Source organism: Vicugna pacos, chromosome X, assembly GCF_048564905.1.
Source record: "Vicugna pacos chromosome X, VicPac4, whole genome shotgun sequence".
NCBI lineage: Eukaryota > Metazoa > Chordata > Mammalia > Artiodactyla > Camelidae > Vicugna > Vicugna pacos.
Window position 1 is genome coordinate 80,428,012 of NC_133023.1, and position 25,984 is coordinate 80,453,995.

The window sequence follows — 25,984 nt, forward strand, 5'->3', positions numbered from 1 at the left end:
AAATCTCTGCCTTCAGAAGCTTACATTCTATTATAAGCCAAGAAGTTTACAGTCCAGTTAACATTTTATAAAATATTACTTTCTACCTAAATATCCTGGGTTGTGTGTTATGCACAAAATAAGACCCTATTCATTTATATTCAATCTTTAGGTTCTGTGGCACATTTAACATGGTCATCTACCCACATTCATCTCTAAGCCTACTATATATAAAAACCAAATCAGACTTCTGTTGTTAGGTCTAAATAAAACCAGACAAGGTGACGTGGGGTAAGAGAAGGGGAATATCACACTGACCCATAAGCATCTTAATCTACTGCCCGCCTATTCATAGCCAATAAAACTCAATATAGTAATGAGTTAAGAAGAAGGAATTTATAAAACCACTGAGAGAAAAGAGTTGTAAAGAAACACCATGTAGTCAATAATAATATACCATTACTATATATAATCACATTCTTTTAAGCATTGACTGGATGTTCATCTTAGCACCAGGCCCATTCTAGGAAACATCACTAAGTAACAATTTGACATCACAAAACCAAGACTATCAAACCAACTCACAGGTTCTCCTTTGGGGCCAGGAAGCCCTGGCAGTCCATCCTGTCCAGGGGTGCCAGGTAAACCAGGAAGCCCTGGAGCTCCAGGGGAGCCCAGTTCTCCTTTGTCACCCTTCATTCCTGGAAAAGTGAGGATGTCACCAGGTTCGCCTTTAGATCCAGGAAAGCCTGGAGCACCTGGAGCTCCTGGTATGCCCTGAGGGGGAAAAAAAGGAAGTAAAGAGGGAAAAAAGAAGAAAGAGAAAAGGAAAATCAGTTTCTTTTTTTCTAACACGGTTTCCAGTTTATCCCATCAATCCACCCAATAACATTTAATATACAAAGCTATGAGTCCAGTGAGACATGTGTGTCAGCAACAGTGAAAGAATCAAATAAATCACAATTTAATAGAAAAACTAAATTTCTGTTACATGTATCTGCAAGTGAAAATCAAAGTGAATCAAAGTGAAATGGCTTTCTTCTACTTCTTTTGTTCTATAATATACTCAAAACTTACTGCTAGTCCTTTGGGACCGGTTGCACCAGCTTGCCCTTTTTCACCCTTCTGTCCAGGGAAACCAAGCGATCCTAACACACACAGAGAAACACACACAAGCACACACATATACAGTAACGTAAGCTTAAAGCCTGAACTTCTGACAAATCTCATATAAAAATCAGCAAGTCGGGAAGTCAGTTTTAAAGTAAGAATGCCATTCAATCCCATTTATTAATTAATAAGTCACATTTTAATTTTCCTATTTTATGTTCTCAAAATGAGGAAATCATCCTTTCTTTTATGTAAATCTAACATTTCATGTTATATATTATTGCATCCTTAGGTATTTCCAATTCCACAGCCTCTCAGAGCTTACAGCTACCAAGTACTATGCACAGAAGTGCTCAGGCTCCTATCACCACCCCACTGCTAAGGGGAAAAGAAAGTAAGGACAAAGTTTGCATATTTTTCTTTGTTCTTAAACATTTTCCTAGATCATTATCAGTTCTTTCTGTGATTTGTCACTCCCTAAAGTTTGGTTTAGGAGAAATGTTTAGTGTTCAAAGACTAGAGGAAATATTACTAAAGCTGTGGCTCTCAAAATGGGTCTCTGGGCCAGCTGCATCAGCATCCCCTGGGTGCAGGCTAGAGTTGCTAGTTCTTGGGCCATCTACCACGGGTCTACTGAATCAGAAATTTCGGGGGGCGGGGGTGGGATCCAGCAATCTCAGTTTTAACAACCCTACAAGTAATTGTGACACATTCCCAGGTTTGAAAACCACTCGACTGGAAGTACAAGGCTAGATGATTCCCTTGCAGCTATAAAACTTGCTAAAAATCTATCTCCAAGCACCAAATGAATTGGTTCCTTTGGCAGATACACCAGACAGAAAGGGAAGATATCTGGTGTCTATTCTCAGCCCTGAGTGACTCAGACAGAGTGTGATTTTAAGAAAATATAATAGGCTATCCCAAGAGGAGACTGAGTAAAAGAGTTGTGGGTCTGATGGATATCAAATATGGTTCTGATTGGAAATGGAGAAGGAAGAGTTATATATACAAAAAGAGGAAGACTTAAATATTTTTTTAATTTTTAAATCTTAAAAAAAAAGAGGAATATTGGCAGTTGGTTGCCAAACTCAAGTAGAAGCCCCGTTTCTTAATGACAACATGTGATACATCCCTAATGACTAGAATCTCTGCCACTGGAAACTACACTCAGGGGCCAGGCATTATGAACGTTTTCCCCAATTTTCTGGAAGAAAGAAGTCTGACTCTGTATAAGTTATTTTCCTCACCATATGGAAAATAAGGAAGAGATTTTTCCTGGAACAATATTGTCAAAATGCTTTAATAGAAAGTGTTGGTGGCTTCAGGTATTGGAAACAAGAGCATAATTTATTTCATAGCAGATAGTGACTTTTCATATTTAATTATTTCTGGATATGAATGACTAGCTATAAAATGAGAATCCAGCATCATTCTAAAACTATAAGCTTACTAATATCTAGCCTAAAAATATTTTTAAAGGTTGCCCTGAAGCAGAATGTTTTACCTGGAGGACCTGGAAGACCTGGCAAACCAGGCTGACCTGGAGGCCCTGAAATACCAGTTCCAATGCAGTTGAAGCAGGTGTCACCTTTGTCACCTAGAGAAAGCCATACCAAAAACAAATTTTACTCTAACTGGTACATATACCTTCTTTAGATAGGTTCTAAAGAAGTTATCACTAAGGGACAATATTCCTACCTAACAGTCTAGTTGGAGAAGCCTATATCTAGAATCAATTCATTTGATAAATATTTACTGAGTGCCTACTATGTCCAAAGCACTAGGAGTTTGTGACACAATGATAAACAAAACCGACAAAATTGATACCTTCACGGTACTCACATTCTACCAGTGGCTGGGAAAATGGGCTTGGATATGCTCAGGGACGGGTGGCAGGTTGCAATTGTAAATATTATGGTCAGGATAGACTTCATTGAAAAGATACGATTAAAATAAAAACTTACAGGACGTGGCACGTGCATAACAACTGTAGAGCAGTTCAGGCAGAAAGAATAGCCATGTTAGGCATATAGAAGGAACAGCAAGGAGACCAGATTGCTGGAGCAGAGCAAGGAAGGGGAACCAGGTCAGACCATTAACAGGCTATAACAGGTAGCATAACATAAAACACCATATAGGCCATCATGAAGACTACGGCTTTTACTGTGAGATACATGAGAATCTAGGAGAAGAATTTAAACAGAGAAGCAATGTGATATGACTTAAATTTTAAAAGGATGAGTCTGGTTGCTATGTTAAGAATAGAATTTTAGTGCAAGGATGGAAACAGGGTAACCATGTAAATGGCTACTGCTGCAGTGATCTAGGAGATATGGTAGCTCATTCCTGAGTGACACCAATGAAGATGATGAGAACTGGTTAGATTCTGCACATACATGAAGGCAGAGCCAATGGGATTTTCTCATGGATCATATGTGAATGCAAAAGAAGAGGGGAATCAAGGATGACTCCAAGACAGATCGAAGATCAAAATGTAAAAGGCAAAATGATAAAGCTTCTAGAAGAAAACACAGAGGAATAGCATCAGGTCCTTGGGACAAGCAAAGATTTCTAAAACAGAAATATAAACAGCACAACCATAAAAGAGGATATTAATATTTGAGGATTTCTTTTAATTAATAACTTCTGTTCAAGAAAAGACGAGTAAAATAGTCACAGAATGGGGAATATATTTGTGATGCATTATCTACAACAACCCAATTAAAAATAGAAGAAGATAGGTACTTTACAAAGAGAATCTACAAACTATAAAAAAAGAGGCTCATCATCAGTAACATGAGGGAAATGGAAACCAGAGCCTCTTTGGAAAATGGTTTGGTGATACCTAACCATTTTGGAAACAAAATCTACACCTACCCTATAACCCAGCAATTCCATTCCGAGGTATATACACAACAGAAATGAATGCCTATGTTCTACAAAATGTATGTATAAGAATGTTCATAGCAGCTTTATTCATAGTAGCCCCAGACCAAATGTCCATTAACATTAGAATGAGTATTTAGGAACATCCATATAATGAAATACCAAAGAGCAGGAAAAAAAGAAATACTGCTACAAACAAAAACATGAATATATCGCACAGATATAATCTTAAAGCAAAAGAAACCAGACATAAGAGAGCACAAAGTTTAAGGTTAGGAAAACTATCTATTAGAGGATAAAATAGTAGTTATCTTTGGGAGTTGCTGACTAGGATGCACAAGAGTCTTCTAGATTCCTAGAAAAGTTCTATATTTTGATTTAGATGGTAGCTACATGGGAAATTACAGATAGACAGACAGACATATACAGAGATATACATATAGAGACAGAGTATATAGAGACACATATCTAGATCTATACCTATACCTATGTCTAATATACATAATATTCCAGGGAGGTATGAAGAAAAACAGAGCATATAATACACTGAAAACCAAATGAAGAAAGCATTTAAAGAATGGAAGAATCAAGTTTAAAAAGGACTGAGACTTGATATTTGGATTAGCAGGGAATAGGCTGCTGGTGACTTTGACAAAAGCAGCATCTATGGAGGGATGGGGTGGGGAGTCAAGTCCTGATTAGAGTATGTTTAAAAGAAATGAGAGGATATTAACTAGAGATAGTGAGTAGAAAATTCTTGAGGATTTTTGCTGCAAATGGGAGCAGAGGAATAGAGTAGTATCTGGCAGGGGAAGTGGGATCATGGTAAGATATTTCTTAGATGAGTGAAAAAGGCTTATTTGTATACTGCTGGGAATTATCCAGTAAAAAGGAAAAAATTGATGATGTGGGAGAGGTAAGAATATCTGGAACGAAATCTTGGGGAAACGAGAGGTAATGGAATCTACTGTACAAAGAGAAGATCTGCTTTAAACAGGAGCAGTTATAATAATAGGAAGGCAGAATATATGGGCACAGATGCAAATAGGTGGGAAAAAGTGGTGGTGGCAATCTGTGAAAGTTCTCTTGTTATTGCTTCAGTTGGTTAGTGACGGAGGAAGCAAAGCCAGAATCTTAAAATGAGAATGGAAGAGGAGGTGCTAGAAGTTTGAAGACAGAAGAGAAGGTACAAGCTCAGAAGAAGTGGTAATTTGGAATTTTCAGGGCTGTGCTTTTGTTCCAAGTGAGTACAATGGCATGAGCGGAGGATAAAGGAATCAAGAGTTTATGCACGGGATTAATTATAATGATTGATCATGGAATTTAAGCTAGGTTAAGAGAAGAAGAAAGGACATCAAAAGGTTGAGGGACAGCCAAAGTTGGTAGGTTTCAGTGATTGTGATGTAATGTTGGAGTCAGGTTATTAGATATAGTGAGCTAGAAGGATAGGATATAGTGATCAGAAAATGAGATTCAGGAAATCAAGACTATGAAAGTGTGCATTACTGGTAATGGATAGTCTTGGAGTATGACCATGGGAGTGAGTGGCTGATGATATAAGGGATTTTGCTGATGATATGAAAGATTGAAGGAATGAATACGGAGATCAAACCTTTTATTCCTTGTTCTCCTTGGAGTCCTCTATCACCTGGAGATCCTGGAGGGCCTGGAGGGCCTGCTTCACATATCTCACCACCTGAGATAAGATAAAGCAATAGCAAGCCAACTGTAAAATATTTGGAAGACTAAACAAAAACAAAGCCTGATAAGCTAGAAAAAAAGAGCTATTTTCCATTACTTCTCTGCAGTAATACAAATACCTATAAGCAAAAGGAAGATATAATATTGGTGGTAATTTGAAGAGCAAACAAATATCAATCACCAAAAATCAAAAGTAGAAATAACACAAGAAATTGACACAACACTGCAAACTGACTATACCTCAATAAAAAAAAAAAGAAAAAAAAGTAGAAACAGCAGAAGAATCTCTTAGCTATCAGAAACACAAAGAATGATGCCAATCTTCAACTAGATTTACTTAAAAATGAAAACAAAACAAAAACAATAATAGACCTTAACAAGAGAAAATTATAGCTTACTTGGAGGGATGTGAGGGCCAGGAGGGCCAGGGGGCCCTGGAAGGCCAGGAGCCCCAGGCTGTCCATCAAGTCCAGGAGATCCAGGAATGGAAATTCCAGGTGGACCTTCATCACCTTTCTGGCCCCTTTCCCCAGGAAAGCCAGGGGGTCCAGGAGGACCTATGACTGCAGTCCCTAAGATAAGAACAAATACCCATTAAAGTGGTCAAAATGATCTTATTTTAGACACATTACTGTGGTTATCAATGAGACATTAAGCAATGATAAGATCTTCCTTTAATGTATAATGCCAGTTATGTTCTTATTTTTTCTATGAGAATCGACATCTGGAGAAAAGATGGAAAGTTCCAATAACATAAGTACCAGTTTGAGTGTAAGAAAGAATAATTTAAAGTAGCTTTATTGCTTTTGGAAATGTACTAATAACTAACTCTCTATGCACTCTTCTTGGACATTACGATATTTAATATCAGAAATACTAGAAAGCCTTTGACAGGAGAAAATGAGATATCTCAAAGTTCTCATGTAAATGTGGCTCTATTTCTCAACGTTCCTCTGTTCCCACACCATTAACACACTTTTTCATCACTACAGCTTATATAACATTTTCAAAACTGGTAAGGAAACTATACCTACTTTTGTTCTTTTTAAAATCATCTTCGTCACACTTACAAATTTACTTTTCTAAATGAATTTTAGAATCAGCTTGTCATTTTCATTTAAAAAACCCAAAGAATTTTGAATGAGACTAATTTGAATTTAAAGGTAAAATTTCAGTAGAATCACCTATAGTGATTCACATCACATCACTTATTAACTTTTTATTATTTCATAGTATTTTACAAAATTATTGCAGAGAGGTCTTACAGATCTTTAGTTGGGTTTATTCACGGGTTAATTTGATTGCTAATATGAATTTTACTGCTATCACTATTGTTAACTGGATTTTTTCCCCTTGTATGTTTAATTTTTTATCGCTGATTTAGAGAAAGGCAAATTATTGAAGCTTGCAACACATATTTGGCTAACGTGCAAACATTCTAAGTTCTGGTAATTTGTCATTTGATTCTTTTAGGCTCTCTGAGTAGATTATCACACGGTTTGTGAATGACTAAAATATGCTGTTTTTTAAAATTACATCCATACACCTCTTTTTTCTTCCAGACTTAGTGCATTGGCTGGGATCTTTAGTATAAGAACAAACAGTATTTGTGACTGCATCTTTATCTATTCTTGATGTCAATGATAATGCTCCTGATGTTTCACCACAAAGTATGCCATTTCCTGCACAGTCCTGTATATCCTATATGAAGTAGACAGCTTCATCAAGTTAAGACAGTTACCTTTTAATCTTAGTTTAAGAATTTTTTTTCTTTTTAAAAATGAATGAGTATTGAATTTTATTGACTGTTTTCTCTGCATCTATCAATCTATTCTGTTTCAATCTATCAATGTACTCAATTACAGTAATGTTGAACCATCCTTGCAATCCTTGGGTAAAATCTATTTGGTCATAATATCATATTATTGAATATACTTCTGGACTGATTTGATAATATTTTATTTAAGACTGTTGCTTCTACATTCACAAATGATATTGAACTACAGTTAACTCCAGTGTATGTCCTTGGTGGTTTGGTATCAACACTGTTAAACTGAATTCCCCTTTATAAAAATGTTCTGAAACAGTTTGTAAAAAATGAGAATTAACCTGCTCAAAAACTTGGTAGAATTCATCAATAAAACTTTATAAAACCACCCATAAAACCAATGCTTTTTCATGAAGATCTTTATCGTTTCAAAACTTTCTATGGTAACTGATACACTTAGGTTTCTTACTTTCTCAGGACAAGTGTATTAAATTATGTTTTTAGTTTCATGAGGAATGTATATTGCATCTAGTTTCAAATATATTGATATAGTTTTCTTACAATTTAAAAATTTTAATTGTATTTATGGTAATAATCATTTTTTATTTTATTGATTTTATTTGTGCCTTCTCTTACCTTGACCTTGATCATGTTTTATTTTTATTTTTACCTTTATCAAGTTTTTCCTTCTATTTTGTTTGTGCTTGCTTTATTTCCTATTATTTTTTTCAATTTAGCTCATTTATTTTTAGTATCTCTAATTTTATGATAAATTAAGGCTATGACTTTTGGCTATATCTAATGAGTTTTGATATGAAGTTGTTTAGCATTTAGTAGTTTGTCATCTCCGTTCTATATCCTCTTTATCTCTAGAGTTATTTACAAATGTACATTTTAATATATAAACATTTGATGTTTTTTGCTGTTAATGTCTAACTTTATTTCACTGTGGTCAGAGCATGACCTCTATATAAATTTTAAAGATTTTTTTTTCTAGTCAAATAGAGTCAATTTCTAAAAAAAAAAATAGAGTCAATTTCTATAAATGTTTCATGTACATTTGAAAAAGAATGTATTTTCTCTGCTGTACACAACGTTTTTCTCTCTTCCCCAGAAATACAGCTTGATCATGTTGCTCAAATCATTTATACCCTTATTTTTCACCTACTGGATATGTTGTGGATTTGCCAATTCATCGCTTGTAGTTTATCAGTTTTCACTTTATATATTCACAGCTATATTTTTAGGTGTGTAAGTTCCATGACTTTTATATTATTGTGGTACAATCTGTCTATTTATCCATATAAAATATCTTTGTTTTTTAATGCATTTTTGCATTAAATTTTATTTCATACTGTATTAGAATTGCTCAACCAGCTTTTTTGGGAAGCATTTGTTTAATATCTTCCCACTGCTTTCTCTTTCTTTTTAACTTTTTTTATTGATTTATAATCATTTTACAATGTTGTGTCAAATTCCAGTGTAGAGCACAATTTTTCAGTTATACATGAACATGTATATATTCATTGTCACTTTTTTCTCTCTGTGAGCTACCATAAGATCTTGTATATATTTCCCTGTGCTATACAGTATAATCTTGTTTATCTATTCTACAATTTTGAAATCCCAGTCTATCTCTTGCCACCCTCCACCCCCTTGGCAACCACAAGTTTATATTCTATGTCTGTGAGTCTATTTCTGGTTTGTATTTATGCTTTTTTTTTTTAGATTCCACATATGAGCGATCTCATATGGTATTTTTCTTTCTCTTTCTGGCTTACTTCGCTTAGAATGACATTCTCCAGGAGCATCCATGTTGCTGCAAATGGCATTATGTTGTTGGTTTTTATGGCTGAGTAGTATTCCATTGTATAAATATACCACTTCTTCTTTATCCAAGTCATCTGTTGATGGACAGTTAGGCTGTTTCCATGTCTTGGCTATTGTCAATAATGCTGCTATGAACATTGGGGTGCAGGTGTCATCCTGAAGTAGGGTTCCTTCTGGATATACGCCCAGGAGCGGGATTCCTGGGTCATATGGTAAGTCTATTCCTAGTCTTTTGAGGAATCTCCATACTGTTTTCCACAGTGGCTGCACCAAACTGCATTCCCACCAGCAGTCCCACTGCTTTATTTTCAAATTTTCTATGTCCTTTTACTTTAGATATGTCAACTGTGCACAGCATATAGATATTTTTATTCCAATTTTATTTTAGTTTTTGTCTTTTAATCAGGGTTTAATCCTTTCACATTTATTGGAGTTACTGATTTATTTTTAACTTCTACTTGTCATTTTATTTAATTTTTTTCTCTTTATCCAGGTTTGTTTCTGTCTGCCTTGTCCCAATCCTAACTTGTATTACACAGGTCAAGATTTTTGCTCATTTTATTTCATCAATGAGTGTGTAAGTCACATTTTATTTCTATTCTTCTCTAGTAGTTACTACTAAAATTTTAACCTATGTACTTAAACCTATATGTTTCTAAAAACTTATAAATATTTAAATTCTTTCCCCCTAACAAGACAAAAAAACCTTATCATTCACTTCCCTCATTCTCTTTGTACCTCTACATCCTATGTTAGTAATGTGTCCAATTATAGTTCCATGATGTCACTTAAAATACTTCTGATATTTTTTAATGATCAGTATTTATTTAGATTTACTTTATTAATATTTTTCCTAACCATCGGTTCTTACATCTTACCACCCCCATCCCCAACTTCAGTTTGAATTCATTTCCTTCTTGGAATAAAATCGCCAGTAACTATTTCAGAGATCTGGAGGTAATAAACTTTCTAAGTATCCCATCTTCATGCTAGGATGATAGTTTGATATAATACAGAACCTCAAATTTATAGTTATTTTTCCTCATTACTTTGAAAATATGCTCCATTATCTTCCTGTGACTCTCACTGCTTTGTAGGTGATCTGCCTTTGCTCTCAGACAGTTTCTAAGAATTTCTTTTTATCCTTAAATTCTAAAATGTCTCCATAATGCATCTAGTGACATATTTTTGTATTATTATTATTTTACTTTTGGTTAGCAATTCATAAGCCTTTTCCCAGGGAATCATGCTTTTTTTTTAAATAGAAGTTCTCAGTCTCTAATTTTTCAATTATTGTCTCTTGTCCCCTTCTCTCCTCTTTAAACTCCTTCATGGTGGATTTTGGAACTTCTACATTTATCCTTTATGTATCTTAAATTTTATTTCATACTATCTAACAGTTTAACTTTTTTTGCTGCATCTTTGGAGAATTCCTTATCTTAATTTTCTAGACACAGTATGTGTTTAGTCCATATCTTGAAATTAGAAACCCAAAGTGTATACTTAGAGCAAAATGAGACCCACAATTTATTCTCTTTGGGAAGAACACTAAATGTCACTCCCCTTACCATGTTAACATTTCATTAGCCAAATACTTTTGAGGGGAAAGGAACCATAATTTATTAAACATGTATGTGTGACAGATACTGTACCAGATGTTTTTTTTCAAATTTTACATTAATCTGTACTATCACCTCATTGCAGAGAACACTGAAATAAACGTGCTAGACAAGGGCTGTGCTCAATTTGTGGCCAAATTAGAAATGCTTTACTATACTGTGTATCTTCAACAAGGGAAGAACTGAGGTGCAAGATTTTACTGCACAGCAAAGTCACCATGGGGATTTCCAAGTAGATGTTTCTGGAATTCTAAGTGGATAGTGCTGTTTACTATTTAAAAATACAGTAAATCTTACATACCTAGGCATTATTAGCACAATGTTCCCTTCCATAACAGCATACAAGATATAATGATCAAATTTTTTTGGATTGCAGTAATGTTTGGTGTAATTTATAAATAACAAGAGGTAGAAATTTTTTTTTAGGGTAAAGGGACATTCACTATTCAAATAATTCAGCTTTTTTTTTTTTAGTACAGGTGAGGAACTTGGTGAGAAAGGCTATAGTAGAGTTGAGAAGTTTCTGTCAGTTACAAAATACTCATTTCTTCCACTACCGTGCTCACCCTGACTAGTATGACAATACTATATACATGGATTAGTAAAGATACTATAAACACAGGGGCATTAAGCACAGTCTTTTTTACCTGGAGGTCCAGGAAGGCCAGGTGGACCCTGTATTCCAGGAAATCCTCGCTCTCCTTTTTCTCCAGGCAAGCCAGGTAACCCAATGTTTCCTTTTTCTCCTACAGTTACACCAGTTCCAGGCCTAGGAATTACCTTTAGTATTTGAGAAAAAAATAAAGGAACTCAAAGAGGAAGAGACTTGTTCTTCTGAAAATAACCTAGTAGCTGCATATGATTACAATGCCATCATTTTCACAAAGTGTTCAGATGCAAAATCATCAAGACTACTTGTACAGATTATGAATAGCATTTTATAGCACCCTTAACCTTCAACACATTAGAAAATGTTCAGTAACAGTACTAATATTACCACCTTCCTGAGCCCCAGGCTTACAGAGCTACAATTATGTTTGATGTCTCTTAGCTTCTAATTCATATTCAATTCATTCCAATCACCTAAGCCTGGTAATTCTTTACTAAAAATGTCTAATTTGTCCCCTTCTTTCCTGTTGCAACAGCTACTATCCTTATCTCACACTTAGACTAACAGAATTATTCCCTGAATCCAAATCTACTACTAGGACATACTTCCTCAAAAAACCAATTTTTCTGTGTTAATTATCCTGTTTAAGGACTCAAAATTGTTCACTACTTTTTACTATATCTGATGTTACTTTTAATCTTGGACTCTGTCAAGTCACTTCTCACTCCCAATACTTCTTTCGCCTGTTTTATGTTCTGTTATCTCTAACAATGAATTTTTGATAGTGAGGTATGTCTGATTATAACCACTTCATGCATCATGCACATTCTTGCCTTTACCTTTGAATATGCCATTCCAAACAGCTATAATGCCTTCCCCCAGTCTTTATCTTTGCCAACCCACATTTCTTTCTTCCTCTTAAAAAAAAACGCATCTCTTCCAAGAAGGCTTTCTTAATTAAAATCAGCTAGCTGATCATTCTCTTTCTATCTTCTTAGACTTGAATGTCTAAAGAATTTTATATTAAATACTCTAAATATAAAGAAATTAACCTTACAGAGTTACAAAGGCAAATAAGCTTTAGATTTAAAAAACTGTCATCTGAGGTATAAATCATCACCTACTGGCAAAGTGTGATATTCATCCTAGCTCTATTGAATATTAAGAAATATTCAGACAAAAGGAAACTGAAAGTTGTAGGACCTAGAATTCAGATAGTAGTTCAGAAGGGAAAGTGGGCTGTTGGATAGGGCTGTACTCTCAAAATTTGTATTTCTTCTTATATTCATCAAAATTTTATCATCTCACTTCTTAAAAGGAAACACTTTCTCAGAGAAGTAAAACTCTGATTTTAAAATGAAAGTGAATAAAAATCGTCTAAGATCTTCTTTAGGTATATCCTCATTAGATTTGATAAAGTGCTAAATATCAATATCTGAGACTCACTGGACAAAAATAACTAAGTTAATGTTACTGAAGTGTCTGAGCGTATGGTTTTATGGCACTTGCACCTTTGCAGCTTCAGTGCAGTCTAAAGTCAAGGGTCTTACCAAATTTCAACCAAAGGAGAACCACTATGTCAACTGCAATAATGATATTTTATTCTTAATAAGATTGGAAATATATCTGACTTAAATTTCATGGTGAATGCAAACATGACTGAAAATTTGTAAACCTCCCAAGTCGTCTTTCATAGTAGTCTCCTACATTTGTTATTAAGAGCCCCTAGGAAGCACACACTCAGGGAAGAAAGAAGTGTGAATCAGACAATTACAAATTGAGAAAATCTATTGAGACCAAATCCATCTTTCCCTGAGCCCTGCAGGAGAAAGGACCAACAGTTTCCCCAACAGTTTCTTTTATTGAACCTTTGGAAGCAACTCTTGCACCACCTGCTGGTTACTTGAGAAATGATTTGGCAATCGTGATGCAAAAAAAACCAACGACATAATTTTGGATCTTTATTATATAGAAGTAACACACAGGCAAAACAATACAAAGACTTTGAGGTCAACATCACTGAAGATTTCAGATGTAAAGACTTTTAAAGACAGTAGAAGTTGATAATGGCTTAGAATTTTGTGTTCTAAGAGGAAAAGGTATGGAATATATAATTAAGACAAAATTAAAATGCACAAATGAATTTAATGAATAAAAACTGAAAAAAAACTTACAAGTCCAGGAGGCCCAGGTGGGCCAGTGTCACCTTTTTGGCCCTGTTCAATACAATTGTAAAATAGGTTAGTGAAAATCACATGAAAACTAAGTTTCATTAAGAACCGGAAATCCATAATAAAATATCTCATACAGAAATACAAAACGAGGAAATGAAACAGTGCTTAGCTAAGCCTAGGAAGACCTGTGATGTTGTCTCAGATTTACCAGCTATATGCTGATCAAATCAATTAACTTAGTCCAGACTTCTAAAGTATTTCTAGCTGTAATATCCTTTGATTTTAAGACTCCTATTTCCCAGCAAACTATAAATATTCTAAAAGAAGATGTTGAATTTTAAACTGTTATAACTAGAATCAGCTAAAACTTACATTTTCTTACACTTAGCCATGTTCCTTTTCAAGAAAATTGTCAGGCGCAAAAGTTTACTGTCATTTCCATTAGTGACAGATACTTGGGAGCTGATGGACTTAACTATCATCAGGAATAGCTAATGAACCATCATTACTTTTATGAGTTCACTCTTAGACTCTAGTAAAAGACAAATTCAGACAAAACTGTTACCCTTAACCAGTAGCTACAATAGAATGAAGAAAACAGCATTCAACTGTTACTCTACTGGCCAAGACCCAAGAAATAGATGTCTCTCTCACACCTCTATTCTCACTCTAGACCTGCTCATAGGAATCTTTCATCTGTCCATGAGCTCTTTTTAGTTTAAGGAGATACTCTGTCCCATAACTTTACTTATAACTTGAAAAACAAAATCCTATCTTTTGAGTACTTATTATCTTCCTTTATTCTAGCTATACCTCTTAAGCCAAGCTAGAACTTGGATCTAGTTTCGAGATAAAAACCATCATTAAAACATGTGGTCTCTGGGTACATACAAGTTTGTAACACCTTTCCTTCCGTGCCTGTACAACAAAGCTTTTCCAGTTTGGGTTTTCATAGAAAGCCATTAAAGACCAGAGAGGTTGGAAAACTGGATATTTTGTGATCTGCCATAAATAGCAGAATTGTGCATTTCATACATTCTTTCAAAGTCACTTTTAAAATAGGTAACTAAGTAAATGATTTCAGTCATGCTGCATAATCAAATGGAAAAAAGAACAAAGAATTAGCCATAGACTTCCAGACAATAATTGCATAGAGAATGGAAATGTTTAGTGGAGACATTCTAAATTCACAGCTATAAGCCTTTTTAGTATGAGGACCTCACTAAAATAGTGCTGAATCCTCTTTCTGGAGAACAAAAGTTTTGTCGATACATGCTCAAAGCAAAGGCACTACCTTTTCACAATGGAAATGTTGAAGTTAAACAATTCTCCATGTATTTCCACCACATGGACTGTGATTTAGGATAATGAAAGAAAATTTAGAGGAAGTGGTATAAAAGAAAAAAGACCACCACCAAAAGATGGATTTAAAGAAGTTATGTTTTGAATACAAAAGCTAGTTACTTAGAATTTTTTTCATTTACAACTCAATCTTGGGAAAGAAAAGATTATGTTAACCAGAATAAAACCAGTCACTTCAAAGTATTAAAATTCTTACCTTTTCTCCATCCCTTCCTGGCTCACCAGGGTAACCAGGATCACCAGGCAAACCCTTTAAACCACAGAAGACAGAGTGACATCAGCAAAAATGGTGTAGTAAGGACCTCCAAAAATCCTCTCCTCCATAAAAGCAAACAAGGACACTGGCAAAAATAGTCAACTTTTTTACAACTCTAGTAATTAATCAAAGGTTTGCAGCAATCCAGGAAGCATTTCTTGGGAAAAAAGATTGAATTTTGGCAAGAACACAGGTTTGTGGCTCTATTCCCATCACTCTTCCTCATCTCCACAGTAGCCTTGAAAACCAACAGCTCACAATCACGGTAAAAACCAGCAGCACAGCAGCAATTGGAAGGGAAAGCACTAGGCTGGAGCTTCTTTAAAGCCCCATTCCCAGAGGACTGCCATTATTTGACTTGTCTGGTGGTTCCCAAAAAGGTTCCCTTTGCAAGACTACCTTTATTTGATCTAATTTGAGTTCTCTTAATGCAAACAGAGAAAAGCCTTTTTCCTAGGGATATCTGTCAAAAACAATCAGAGGCAACTGTTGAACATCATGGATGCCTAAATCATTGTTCTGAAAGAAGCTAAGAACTGAGGCCCTGAGTTTACCACCCCTCCATATGATTTTCTATGTTTAAACCATTTGTGTATCTAGAGTGTGTAAGCCAAGGGCTGCCTGTTTCACAAAAGCATCTGGAAACGAATTTGTCTGATTTTATTATTTCTGCATTCTAATCTTGCTTAGAATGCGCCCTTTCCTTCTGGATAGTCTCCAAATTTCATCAGATTTTCTATCTGTCCTTAAAAACCTCTTTTAACATCTGCAGTTAATACTCCTGATACTGAGGCTGCTTAAAATAATGTTTCTGGACTCAGATGTTTTCATTTCCCTCTTTTGGGGGGCAGTAATTAGAATTATGTGTCAAAACTTTTACTGAAAAGACTCATGTTCACAAAAAAGGTATGTGAATGTTTTTTAGCATTTTATTCGTAATGGCCTTAATCCGTCAATGAGTAAATGGATAAACAAACCGTGGTACATCCATACAACTACATACTGGTCAATAATTAAAAAGGAAAGAAATACTGATATACAGTACAATGTGTTATGCTATGTGAGAGAACTCTGATTCAAAAAGTCACAAAGAATATGACTCCATTTATATGACACTCTGGAATAGCAGTATTATAGGGACGGAGAGCAGACCGGTTGTTGCTAGGGGCTTTGAGTGGGGGGACGGGGTAGGGGATAACTACAAAAGATCATGGGAGAACTTCTGAGGGCAATGGAACTATTTTTGATTATGGAAATGGTTACACAACTGTATGCATTTGTCAAAACACAGAAAACTGTACAATAAAAATGGTTCATTTTACTGCATAAAAATTATATCTCAATAAATCTGACTTAAAAATCTGTCTTTAAAAGCAAAGGAATTTTAAATTCATATTCAAAAGATAAAGAAAGAATAATTCCTATTCATCTATTTCCAAACCCAAGCCTCTTTGTCATCCTGCTTCTCTACCAACATGTATAAATGTTACCATTTTGGGGGGGGGCATGGGATGGACTCCAAATACTCACTGGAATTCCTGGTTGGCCACTCTCTCCATCTTTGCCTGGTTTACCCTATAGAATTCAGAGAAAGGTAAGAATGTAAATTTGTTATTTAGGAAGTATGAGGTTAAAAAATATAATAAGCTTTATTCCTGCCTTTGACTCTACTAAGTAGACCTTTCAGACTTCAGTGTTATAATAAATGAGTATGTCAGTCATGACATTTTGAGGCAATAAAAGCAGGATTTAAGAGAAAAGAATAAAATTACACACATGCATGTGTATGTGCACACACATACACATATTTAAAGTTTTCTGCAAAGAGTATTAGCAGTCATAACACTTACTCTTTTGCCAGGCTCTCCTTGCTCACCCTTCTCACCTTTCACACCACCTGGAGGACCCTATACACAAAAATGTAATTTTATATTGGTTCATGGAGTACTATATATCAATATCAGTTTACATTAAATGATGCCAAACAATTTTAGGTTACTTACTGGAGGACCACGAATCCCTGGAGGTCCAGTAGGCCCTCGGTCACCAGGAAGTCCCTATGCAGTAATAGGTGAAAATACTGCAATATTAATACTGTTAGTACTATAGCTAGCTAGGAACATTTTTAACAGGCTGAACTACAGACTCATGTAATATAACCAAAGATAATAATAAGTTTCAAATTCAAAGTTGCAATCTACTAGACAAAAGAATCTAGAGCCATCTTTGCTCATTTCAGTTAATTTTAGTGTATGTACAAGCCAAGTTTTGAAGTAAATAACAAGAAAATGCTTAAATTAAAGTATTAATGATTTATATTCTTATAAAATATTTTAAAAACAGCAAGCATACCTAAGATTTGGGGACTATTTAACACACATACATTTTTGGCGGAGAATGAAATGGCCTGATCCATATGGATGGTAGACTTAAAATAATTTTCCTTTATTCTTTCTTATTAGCATTTAAGTGAAACAACAGTGCACACACACTGTTGAAGGGTGAGCCACTATTCTATAAAAGAAGTGCTTTATCATCTCATTTATTCTAATAGAAGCAACATATCAGATAATTATTTCTAAACACAACAAGGTTTAATGAGTAGTATCTTTCTCCTTGCATATCAGTGAAATGTCGAGAATACGGTCATCTAAGACAATGACTATCTATCTTACCATGATTTAATTTTGTACATTAAGGCATTATTCATAATAGCCAAAAATGCAAATAATCCAAATGCCCATCAACTGATGAATTAATAAACAAAATGTGGAATATACATACAAAGAAATATTATTCAGTCAAAAAAGGAATGAAGTCCCAATGTTACAACATGGACGAACTTGAAAACATTACACCAAGTAAAAGAAGCCAGAGAAAGAAGATCACATATTACATGATTCCATTTATATAAAATGTTCAAAACAGTCAAATCTACAGAGCCAAAAATTAAGACTAGTGGTTGCCTAGGGCTTAGGAGGCTGGGGAGAAATATGAGTAACAACTAATAGGTATGGGGTTTTGTTAGAGCAGGCTCATGAGAATATTCTAAAATTAGATTGTAGTGATGGTTTCATTACCCTGTGAATATACTAAAAATAAGTAGAATGTAATTGTACACATAAAATCGGTGAACTGCATAGTACATAAAGTATATCTCAATAAAGCTCTTTAAAAAATTTAATTATCTCAAATCCTTGTTATTTTTAAAATACTTCCACATATAACCATATTCCAGCTTGTAGTGCATTTTAATCAAATGCCACTTTCATTGCAAGATGTTTGTTGATTTCCTCTCTACATACTCACCTGATCTCCTTTCTGAAACTCTACATCAATTGGTCTTTTCTGTTCACTGATCTGCCCAGGTGGCCCAGGGGGACCCTGAAGACCTTGCTCACCCTGTTAGCAAGATAAAATAAGAAAGTGATATTTCATAATTTACACAGACAATAATATAACATGTAAGCTAAGTTATTCGCAAGAAGCAAAAAGAGAAGTTCAAATGACTATGAAAGGAGAAAACTGAGGGCTGAATCATCAACTCTTTTCTTTACTCACCTTTTCACCCTTGGGTCCCTGGAAATTTAAGCCCATATTCCCCTGCAGAGAGAGACTTCAGTTTAAAACATCACCAGCAATAACAAAAAGAATCTGCAACAAATAAAAGATGTAAAGAAAAAGAAAATTACCTTCGGTCCCGGGAGTCCCGGTGGGCCAGGAGGGCCCTAAAAATAGAAGACACAGAAAATGGAAAAAGTGTTATGTATTAATGAATTCATTAAGTTATTTGGTTTCATAAAAAATGAGGACTGAAAAAGCCCTTCAAAGTAATATTTCCTGGTTTTTTTCTCATTGCTTTCTAGTAAGAGACACATATTTAAACTGATTTAAACAAATTAGATCAATGCGGAGATTTCTTGAGACAAGCTAGAAGTGGGCAGGAGAAGAAATGCAAGGACAGGTAGAGGCAGAGGGGTAGCACTAGTGCCAAAATCAGTACAAAAATGAATCTCAATAAACATCAAACTTACCATATCAGAACTATAGGTTAAATTTAGGTACCATAAGACAACTAACTGTCTAGTTCTAAAAAGCATATGTTTACTTTTTACTCGTTTTATTTTATACGATCTTTGTATATTTGAGAATGTTCCAAGGTTTGAAAAATAAATTTGGCATCTATCTGTCCAAGTATATCACCTCTTGATTTCAATGGACCTATTTATTTACATATTGTACCTTGGTGGCATTTCTAAGGCTTTGCTTCACTGGTTGAATCAGAGTTAATTGCAGGGACATTCAGAAGTACAGAGTCAATCAGGTATGTGGCCACAAGAATTAATGGAATTCAAGGTGTAACAATACGCCTAGGGTATGCCAAGGTTGTAACAACAGAGTTAGGAAAAACTGCCTTAGTCCACAATCTCATGCTCTGCAAGACATCTACAACTGAAACAAACTAAACAAAGAGGTTTTCTAATCCTCTTGTGGAGATTTCTAAGAAAGCAGAAACTACAGTCTTTTCTGGTAGATCTTCTAGTATTTATCGAACGTTATTTCCTTCATTCACGAACAGAGGACCAATTGTCACAGGCAAAAATGTACAATCTATACAGGTATAATGAAAACTGTCACTTAAATATATGGTAGATGAGAGATAGAGTGGCACATGGAAATTACTTTGACTGAAGTACAATTTTCTTGCCCTTTTAAGAGGGCAACAGCATAGCTCTAAGTCTAAAACATGACTTGAATGAAATCTAAGTATTTTAGGGGTAAAAACACTTAGAATTTATTAGAGCAGAGTAAAAATATAAGGTACCAAACAGGCAAAAAAGTAAGAGAATTGGCTGCCTATTCAGGGTCTTTGTAAGTTTTTGCTTCTTTCCTGGTGTATACAAATCCACTGCAGACTGATTCACTACCCTCATCAATCCTACTGTTTTGTCATAGGCCCCTAAGAAATGAGAACTGATATTTTTTGTGAATATCTGTTTTTGCTCCTCTTTAACAGAAAATTGCAGCTTGAAGAAACGTATTTCATCAAGTGACTAAAGTGTCTTAATAAGATGGCCAGAACCAACTTTTAACACTGACACATCAAGAGGTGACCAACAAAATACTTTACTTAAAATCTTTCCTTTTGTGTATCTCATTTTTTTCCATCTATAAAATGGAGCTATTACTTAGCACATATATTGTTTACTATAACGCTGTAAAATCTCCCATAAGAAAATTATAGATTATGAGCATTGAAAATGCATTATGCTTTCAAGTAATATAAATATAAATATTTATAAAAGAAATTAAAAGAAAAGGAGGAGAAGAAATGAAACTATAGAGGTAAGCTTACCATCAAACCTGGTGGTCCTGGGGGACCAATTGGCCCTGGTATACCAGTGGGACCAGCTGGGCCCTGTTATTAAGGAAGTAAAGAAAAGGATGAGGAAAAAACCCTCACTGTATTGTACAAAGAACTAAAGGGATGAAATTTAAACTTTAGTTGCCAGAATTCTGTTCTATAATTCTTTAATTTTGAAGTATTACAAGAATAGCTTTAAAATGTAGAATAAAAGTATTAAGTAACTGTAAAGAAATTCAATGAAACAGGAAAAATGCAGCTTTTAGAAAACTTGTTTTACAGCAGTTTATAACAAATGTGAGACCAACACACAGTGAGGTCATTTTACAAAATAAAGCAATAAAGATGGACATTTAGTGGGGTTTTTATGTTAGAAATGGGAAGTAGAAGGCTACTCATTTCAAGGTGGCTTCCTTACTTTTAAAATATAAATAAATAAGATTAAAGGCAAAGAAGGACGTGAGAAGAACTGGGACAAAAGATAAGGGAATGGTGTAACTATTGTGGAACATAATTTGGCATCTTAAAAAGTTGAAAATTTGACTGCCTTGAAATCTAGCAATTTTATATCTAGGTATAAATCCTGGACTGTTTTGTAACTTAAAAAAAATCCCCAAACAACCCAAATATTTAACAATAGGAGATCAGAGAAACAAACTGTAGTATATTCAAACAATGGAATGTTACATGGAAGCGAAACTGAACTTAACATATCAAATAGAAAAAGGTGTAGAAAACTACACATAAATTTCATATTATTTTAAAAGCTAAACTAAATACTCTATTGTTTAAAGATAAATGTATATGTAATACAACTGTTTTTAAGAAGCAGTGGAAAATTCAAGATGGTAGGTATATCTTGGGAGAATGCAGAAGGATGTGACAGTCAAGAAAACCACAGGTTGATTCAAAATTACCCATAATATAATATTCTAGTTTTTAAATGTTATGTTGGGTTATAAGTGTTCATTTGGTAGTTATGCTTCATAACTTATATATCTTTTGCATGTATTCTACTGTATTTTCAAATATAATATAGTAAAAGTTTATAGAAGATAAAAGGCAAGACTGAGAGCATTTAAGAACACGCGGTTATATCAAGTTTGGAAAGAGAAAGTGGTTAATGAGAAAAGTCTGACATTTTATCTAAACAATCAAATAGTAGAAAGTAGCCATTTTTATTTTTGGCAAAAGGATCAATCCTTATGAAGTACAGACCTCAAGAAATTAACTTTCTGTTTTATAAACACCCAAAAGTTATTGTTGTCTCTATATATGTTATGTGTAGGCTGACATGACTTTTTTTCCTAAGATTATACTTAACATTCACTATGCATAAATTTTATTCTTTCAGCCTTCAAAGCATGTTCATATCTTATGTATAACTGATAGTGTTACAAATATCTTCTAATGTCTTAAATAGCAAACTGGTAATTTTTACCTTTAATCAGACCATTTACAATTATGACAACTACTCGTACTACCCTATTGATACCCATAGCACAAGAATAAGAATACAGTAGCCTATTTCTAATGCAAGATCCCAAAACAAAAATTCCCATGGAAACTGGATTGAGAGGTAAAAGAACAAAGCAGCTCTTCTTAAAATTCTCCCTGGTCCAGATTGCTTTTATTTTCAGGTCCAAGGTACCTGCAATGTCTATCAAACTTCAGATGATAATTTCTATAACTAAAATAGAGGGTATTAAAGGCTGAGGATAAAGAAAGTGATGCTGTGATCTGATTTAATCAATATAGCAAAGAAGAAAATCACCAGAAGCTTACTTGTAGTCCAGGAGGACCTGGATATCCTGGATTACCCTTTGGTCCTGGCAGTGATGACATAATTATACTACCTGGTTCTCCCTGAAAGAAACCATTAATGGAAGTTGTAAGTAATAGTCATGATGCAGGAAAGCTGGCAAAAATACAAAAAAATAATGACCTGAGAATTCAATTTGTTACATAAGTGTCCTGGAAGATTAGGCGATCTCAATGAATAAATCTACCTTTTGAAGGAAAATGAAGTGGCCAGAGTACGCTGAAGTACAGTTAATTTATTAAGAACCTGTCATACCTTTACTTACTCATTCATAAAAAAATTATTAAATACTCATATTTGCCAAAAATTGTGTTGAGTTTTGGATGCTTCGTAGTGAAAAAGATAAATAAGACTTCTTGTTCTCATAGTGCTAACAATATACTCGGGAAATGCAGACCACATGTAAACAACTAAGAGGACAAAATGTTCTGTTAAAGACTATAAAGAAAAACGACATGGTATATGATAAAAAAAATAGTGGAGGGCTAAAACTAAATGATAATTACGTGAAGTGATGGAGGGGCTAACTATTGTTTCAATGGCAGTCATATTACAATATATAAATGTATCAAATTAACAATGTTGTACAACTTATATTTACACAATGTTATATGTCAAATATATTTCAGCTGAAAAAAGAACTAGCAGAGGAATTTAGTTTGAGTATTCAAAGGAGGGCAACCAATTAAGGCTGAGATCTAAAGGGTAGTAAGGAGTCAGCCAGGTAAAGATGGGGGAACCCTTGAAGGTTTATAAGCAAAAAGATTAAATAATTGATTTACATTTCTAAAAGATCATTCTTGGCCGCTTTGTAGAGAATAAATCAGGCTTTGGAGGGTAGTGAGGAGCTAGCAGCGAACAAAGAGACTAGTTAAGAGGCTATTATAATAGTCCACATGAGACATTATGGTTAATGTGGTGGCTGTGGAAATGAAAAGTGGATGAATTTAAGATATATTTTGTAGGCAAAACTAACCGTATTTCAAGACAGAATGGAGTGAGAAAATGTATGAAGGAGAAGAAGATGTAAATACTAACTCGGGTTTTGCCACATGTAAAAGCGTACATAATATACAGTGATACAAATTTTAGAGATTGGGAAAACAGAGGGAGGAACAGGTTTATTTTGGGATTTGCATTAACTTTGCACATGTTAATTTGAATGTCTGAAATATCTGAGTGGAGATGCTGGGGAGGCAGTTTAATGCATGCATCTAATTCAGAAGAAGTAGAAATGTAGGTGGTTCCTCACTATACAGCAATCAACACCACAAGCATTAATCATATTGCTGGCATACAGGAAAAGAAGCTTTCAGGACTGTGTCCTGATACCTGTTGGACAGAAGGAATAACATCAGGTTCCACAGAAGACTGCAGAATGACCAGAGATGCAGAAGAAAAACCAGGAAAAGATAGTGTCACAGAAGCAGAGGGAAAGAGTATTTCTAGAGGGAGCAGGTGGTCAACTGTATCAAAATGGAATGAGGATTGAAGGAGTCAGAAAAGAAATTTGAGTCTGTTATACACATTTGCAAGTGTATCAGCCCACAAAAGGTACTTAAAGCCATGAGAACAAGGGAGACTACTTAAAAAGAGTTTGTAAATGTGCAGCTGCACAACTTCTAGAAGCATCCATTCTAAGACAAAAGTCAGAGACATTATCTGATTGAAAATGCAGGCTTTCCAAATATTTTATTAAAAATGTTTACCTTCTCAATGAGATGCTTACCTTCATACCTGGGATCCCAGGAGGCCCCTATTATTAAAAAGAAAAGAAAAATTTTATATATATGAGAAGGGAGCAAGAAAAAGAACACACTGCTTTCCAAATTGAATAGACTACTGCAGGGTCAGTCTGAGCACAAGGTATCTCAGGATACTTAGAGATGACATTTATATTAAATACCACAGAATCTTTGCTTTTACCCAGCACAAAACTATATGTACTACCAACTTCTTTTAAAAAAAATCCTTTTCTAGTTTACTACTTCAAAATGTACTACTTTTTTCAACATGAATGCACTGAGCTCGCTTTCTACACTTCTGCTTCTTTTGTCAATTCCTGTGTTCATTATAATCCCAAACTTTATAACTTACAGGAGGACCCGGTAAACCAGGAAAACCCGGACTGCCTGGAAATCCATGTTCTCCCTAGAAGGAGTTAAAAATAAAAAGCATGGAAGAATGAAAAATAAAACATAACTATATCAACAAACAATGACTTATTGAAAAGATTTCTGTAAAAGCCATTTTGAAACATGCCAGATTGCCAAAAATTCATTAGCCTTCACTTTCCAATTACTTCAATGTCAACTATCCCATATCAATTCAACCTTCTAAGATACTTTTATCCCTATTCATCAATCCCAATCAGAAATAAAGAGAAAAATCTTCTACCTTAGTCATTTTTTTCTGACAAATCCATTTTGAGACAATCACCCCACAGATTCCTGGCCATGATCACATTTAATAGTTAATGATCTGCCCCAATTTCCTGCCCATGTATTATATAGATCCTTATTTTAACTGCCCTATTACATTTTTCTTTTATTGTAAACGATTTCAAATTATTTTTGTAAAGAGGAAAAGATGGTAAGAAAGAATGCCGTTAATATCACCAAGAGGACAATAATAGCAATAGTTCTAGCAATTTCAGGTCATTATGTTTTCTAGGCACCCAATTTTTCTCACTCACTATTGTAAAGTACTAATATGGACATTTGGTTTAGAAAACAAAAACTAAAATTGCTATAAAAGAACCCCAATGCAACCTCCTTTCAAATACCTACACGCCATAGTAATCCTAGAAACATCCTTGTCAGAGGCTTAAAAGAGTAAAATTACTATAGCTGTGTGCCGTTGACTTATTGTCCAATACCCACCACTTTTTGCACATGGAAAAAGTAGGCCCAGAGAGAAAGGAAGTGGCCTGTAGATCAAGTTTAGAAGACAGAAAACAAAACAACCCATATATTCTGGTTCCACCTCTAGGGTTCATTCTATTAGTTACACAGGAAGAAACATAAGAAACCATTTAATCTGAAAGTATACATAATAAATCTATTTTAAAAATTTCTCACTCACATAAATGGGGACCTCAAACACAAATTAATCATGAGATCTGCTAAGGCGCTACTTTAACAAGAAGAAGGAGAAAGATCCCTTTAATCACACAGGATACTATACCACTGCAGATACATTTGTCTTCCACATTAAAACTTTGGCTAGTGGTCTGTTTGTTGCTCAAGGCACGCTGGCAAAAAAAAAACACAAATGACCAGAAGAGACACAAGAATGTAGCCCACTTTAACACGCAATGTGCCATGCAAACTAACTCCACATTGGTCCTATCACTGTAAGGTTGCCCCAGCTGAAATGAAGAACACAAGCCTCAAAATCCAAAATAATAATAATAAAGAAGAAATATGGTATTTTTATTATTACTATTATTATTGGCAAGGGTCACACTGACTTGGAGAAATTTTGGAAGTAGAAATAATTT

General features: G+C 34.6%; 1 protein-coding gene across 1 annotated transcript in view; it reads right to left on the minus strand.

Annotated features, from left to right (window-relative positions):
* Window positions 1-25,984, minus strand: part of COL4A5 (collagen type IV alpha 5 chain) — a 188,191-nt gene that overhangs the window by 68,000 nt on the left and 94,207 nt on the right. The window contains exons 7-24 of the mRNA XM_006215198.4: window positions 24,580-24,633; window positions 24,212-24,238; window positions 22,446-22,526; window positions 20,652-20,714; window positions 18,988-19,023; window positions 18,857-18,898; window positions 18,605-18,697; window positions 17,299-17,352; window positions 17,146-17,202; window positions 16,826-16,870; window positions 15,236-15,289; window positions 13,678-13,719; window positions 11,541-11,673; window positions 6,075-6,248; window positions 5,588-5,671; window positions 2,594-2,686; window positions 1,057-1,127; window positions 565-756 (exon numbers count right to left, since the gene is read on the minus strand). Coding sequence (XP_006215260.1) covers window positions 565-756; window positions 1,057-1,127; window positions 2,594-2,686; window positions 5,588-5,671; window positions 6,075-6,248; window positions 11,541-11,673; window positions 13,678-13,719; window positions 15,236-15,289; window positions 16,826-16,870; window positions 17,146-17,202; window positions 17,299-17,352; window positions 18,605-18,697; window positions 18,857-18,898; window positions 18,988-19,023; window positions 20,652-20,714; window positions 22,446-22,526; window positions 24,212-24,238; window positions 24,580-24,633 — 1,395 coding nt within the window. The remainder of the gene's footprint in view (window positions 1-564; window positions 757-1,056; window positions 1,128-2,593; window positions 2,687-5,587; window positions 5,672-6,074; window positions 6,249-11,540; window positions 11,674-13,677; window positions 13,720-15,235; window positions 15,290-16,825; window positions 16,871-17,145; window positions 17,203-17,298; window positions 17,353-18,604; window positions 18,698-18,856; window positions 18,899-18,987; window positions 19,024-20,651; window positions 20,715-22,445; window positions 22,527-24,211; window positions 24,239-24,579; window positions 24,634-25,984) is intronic.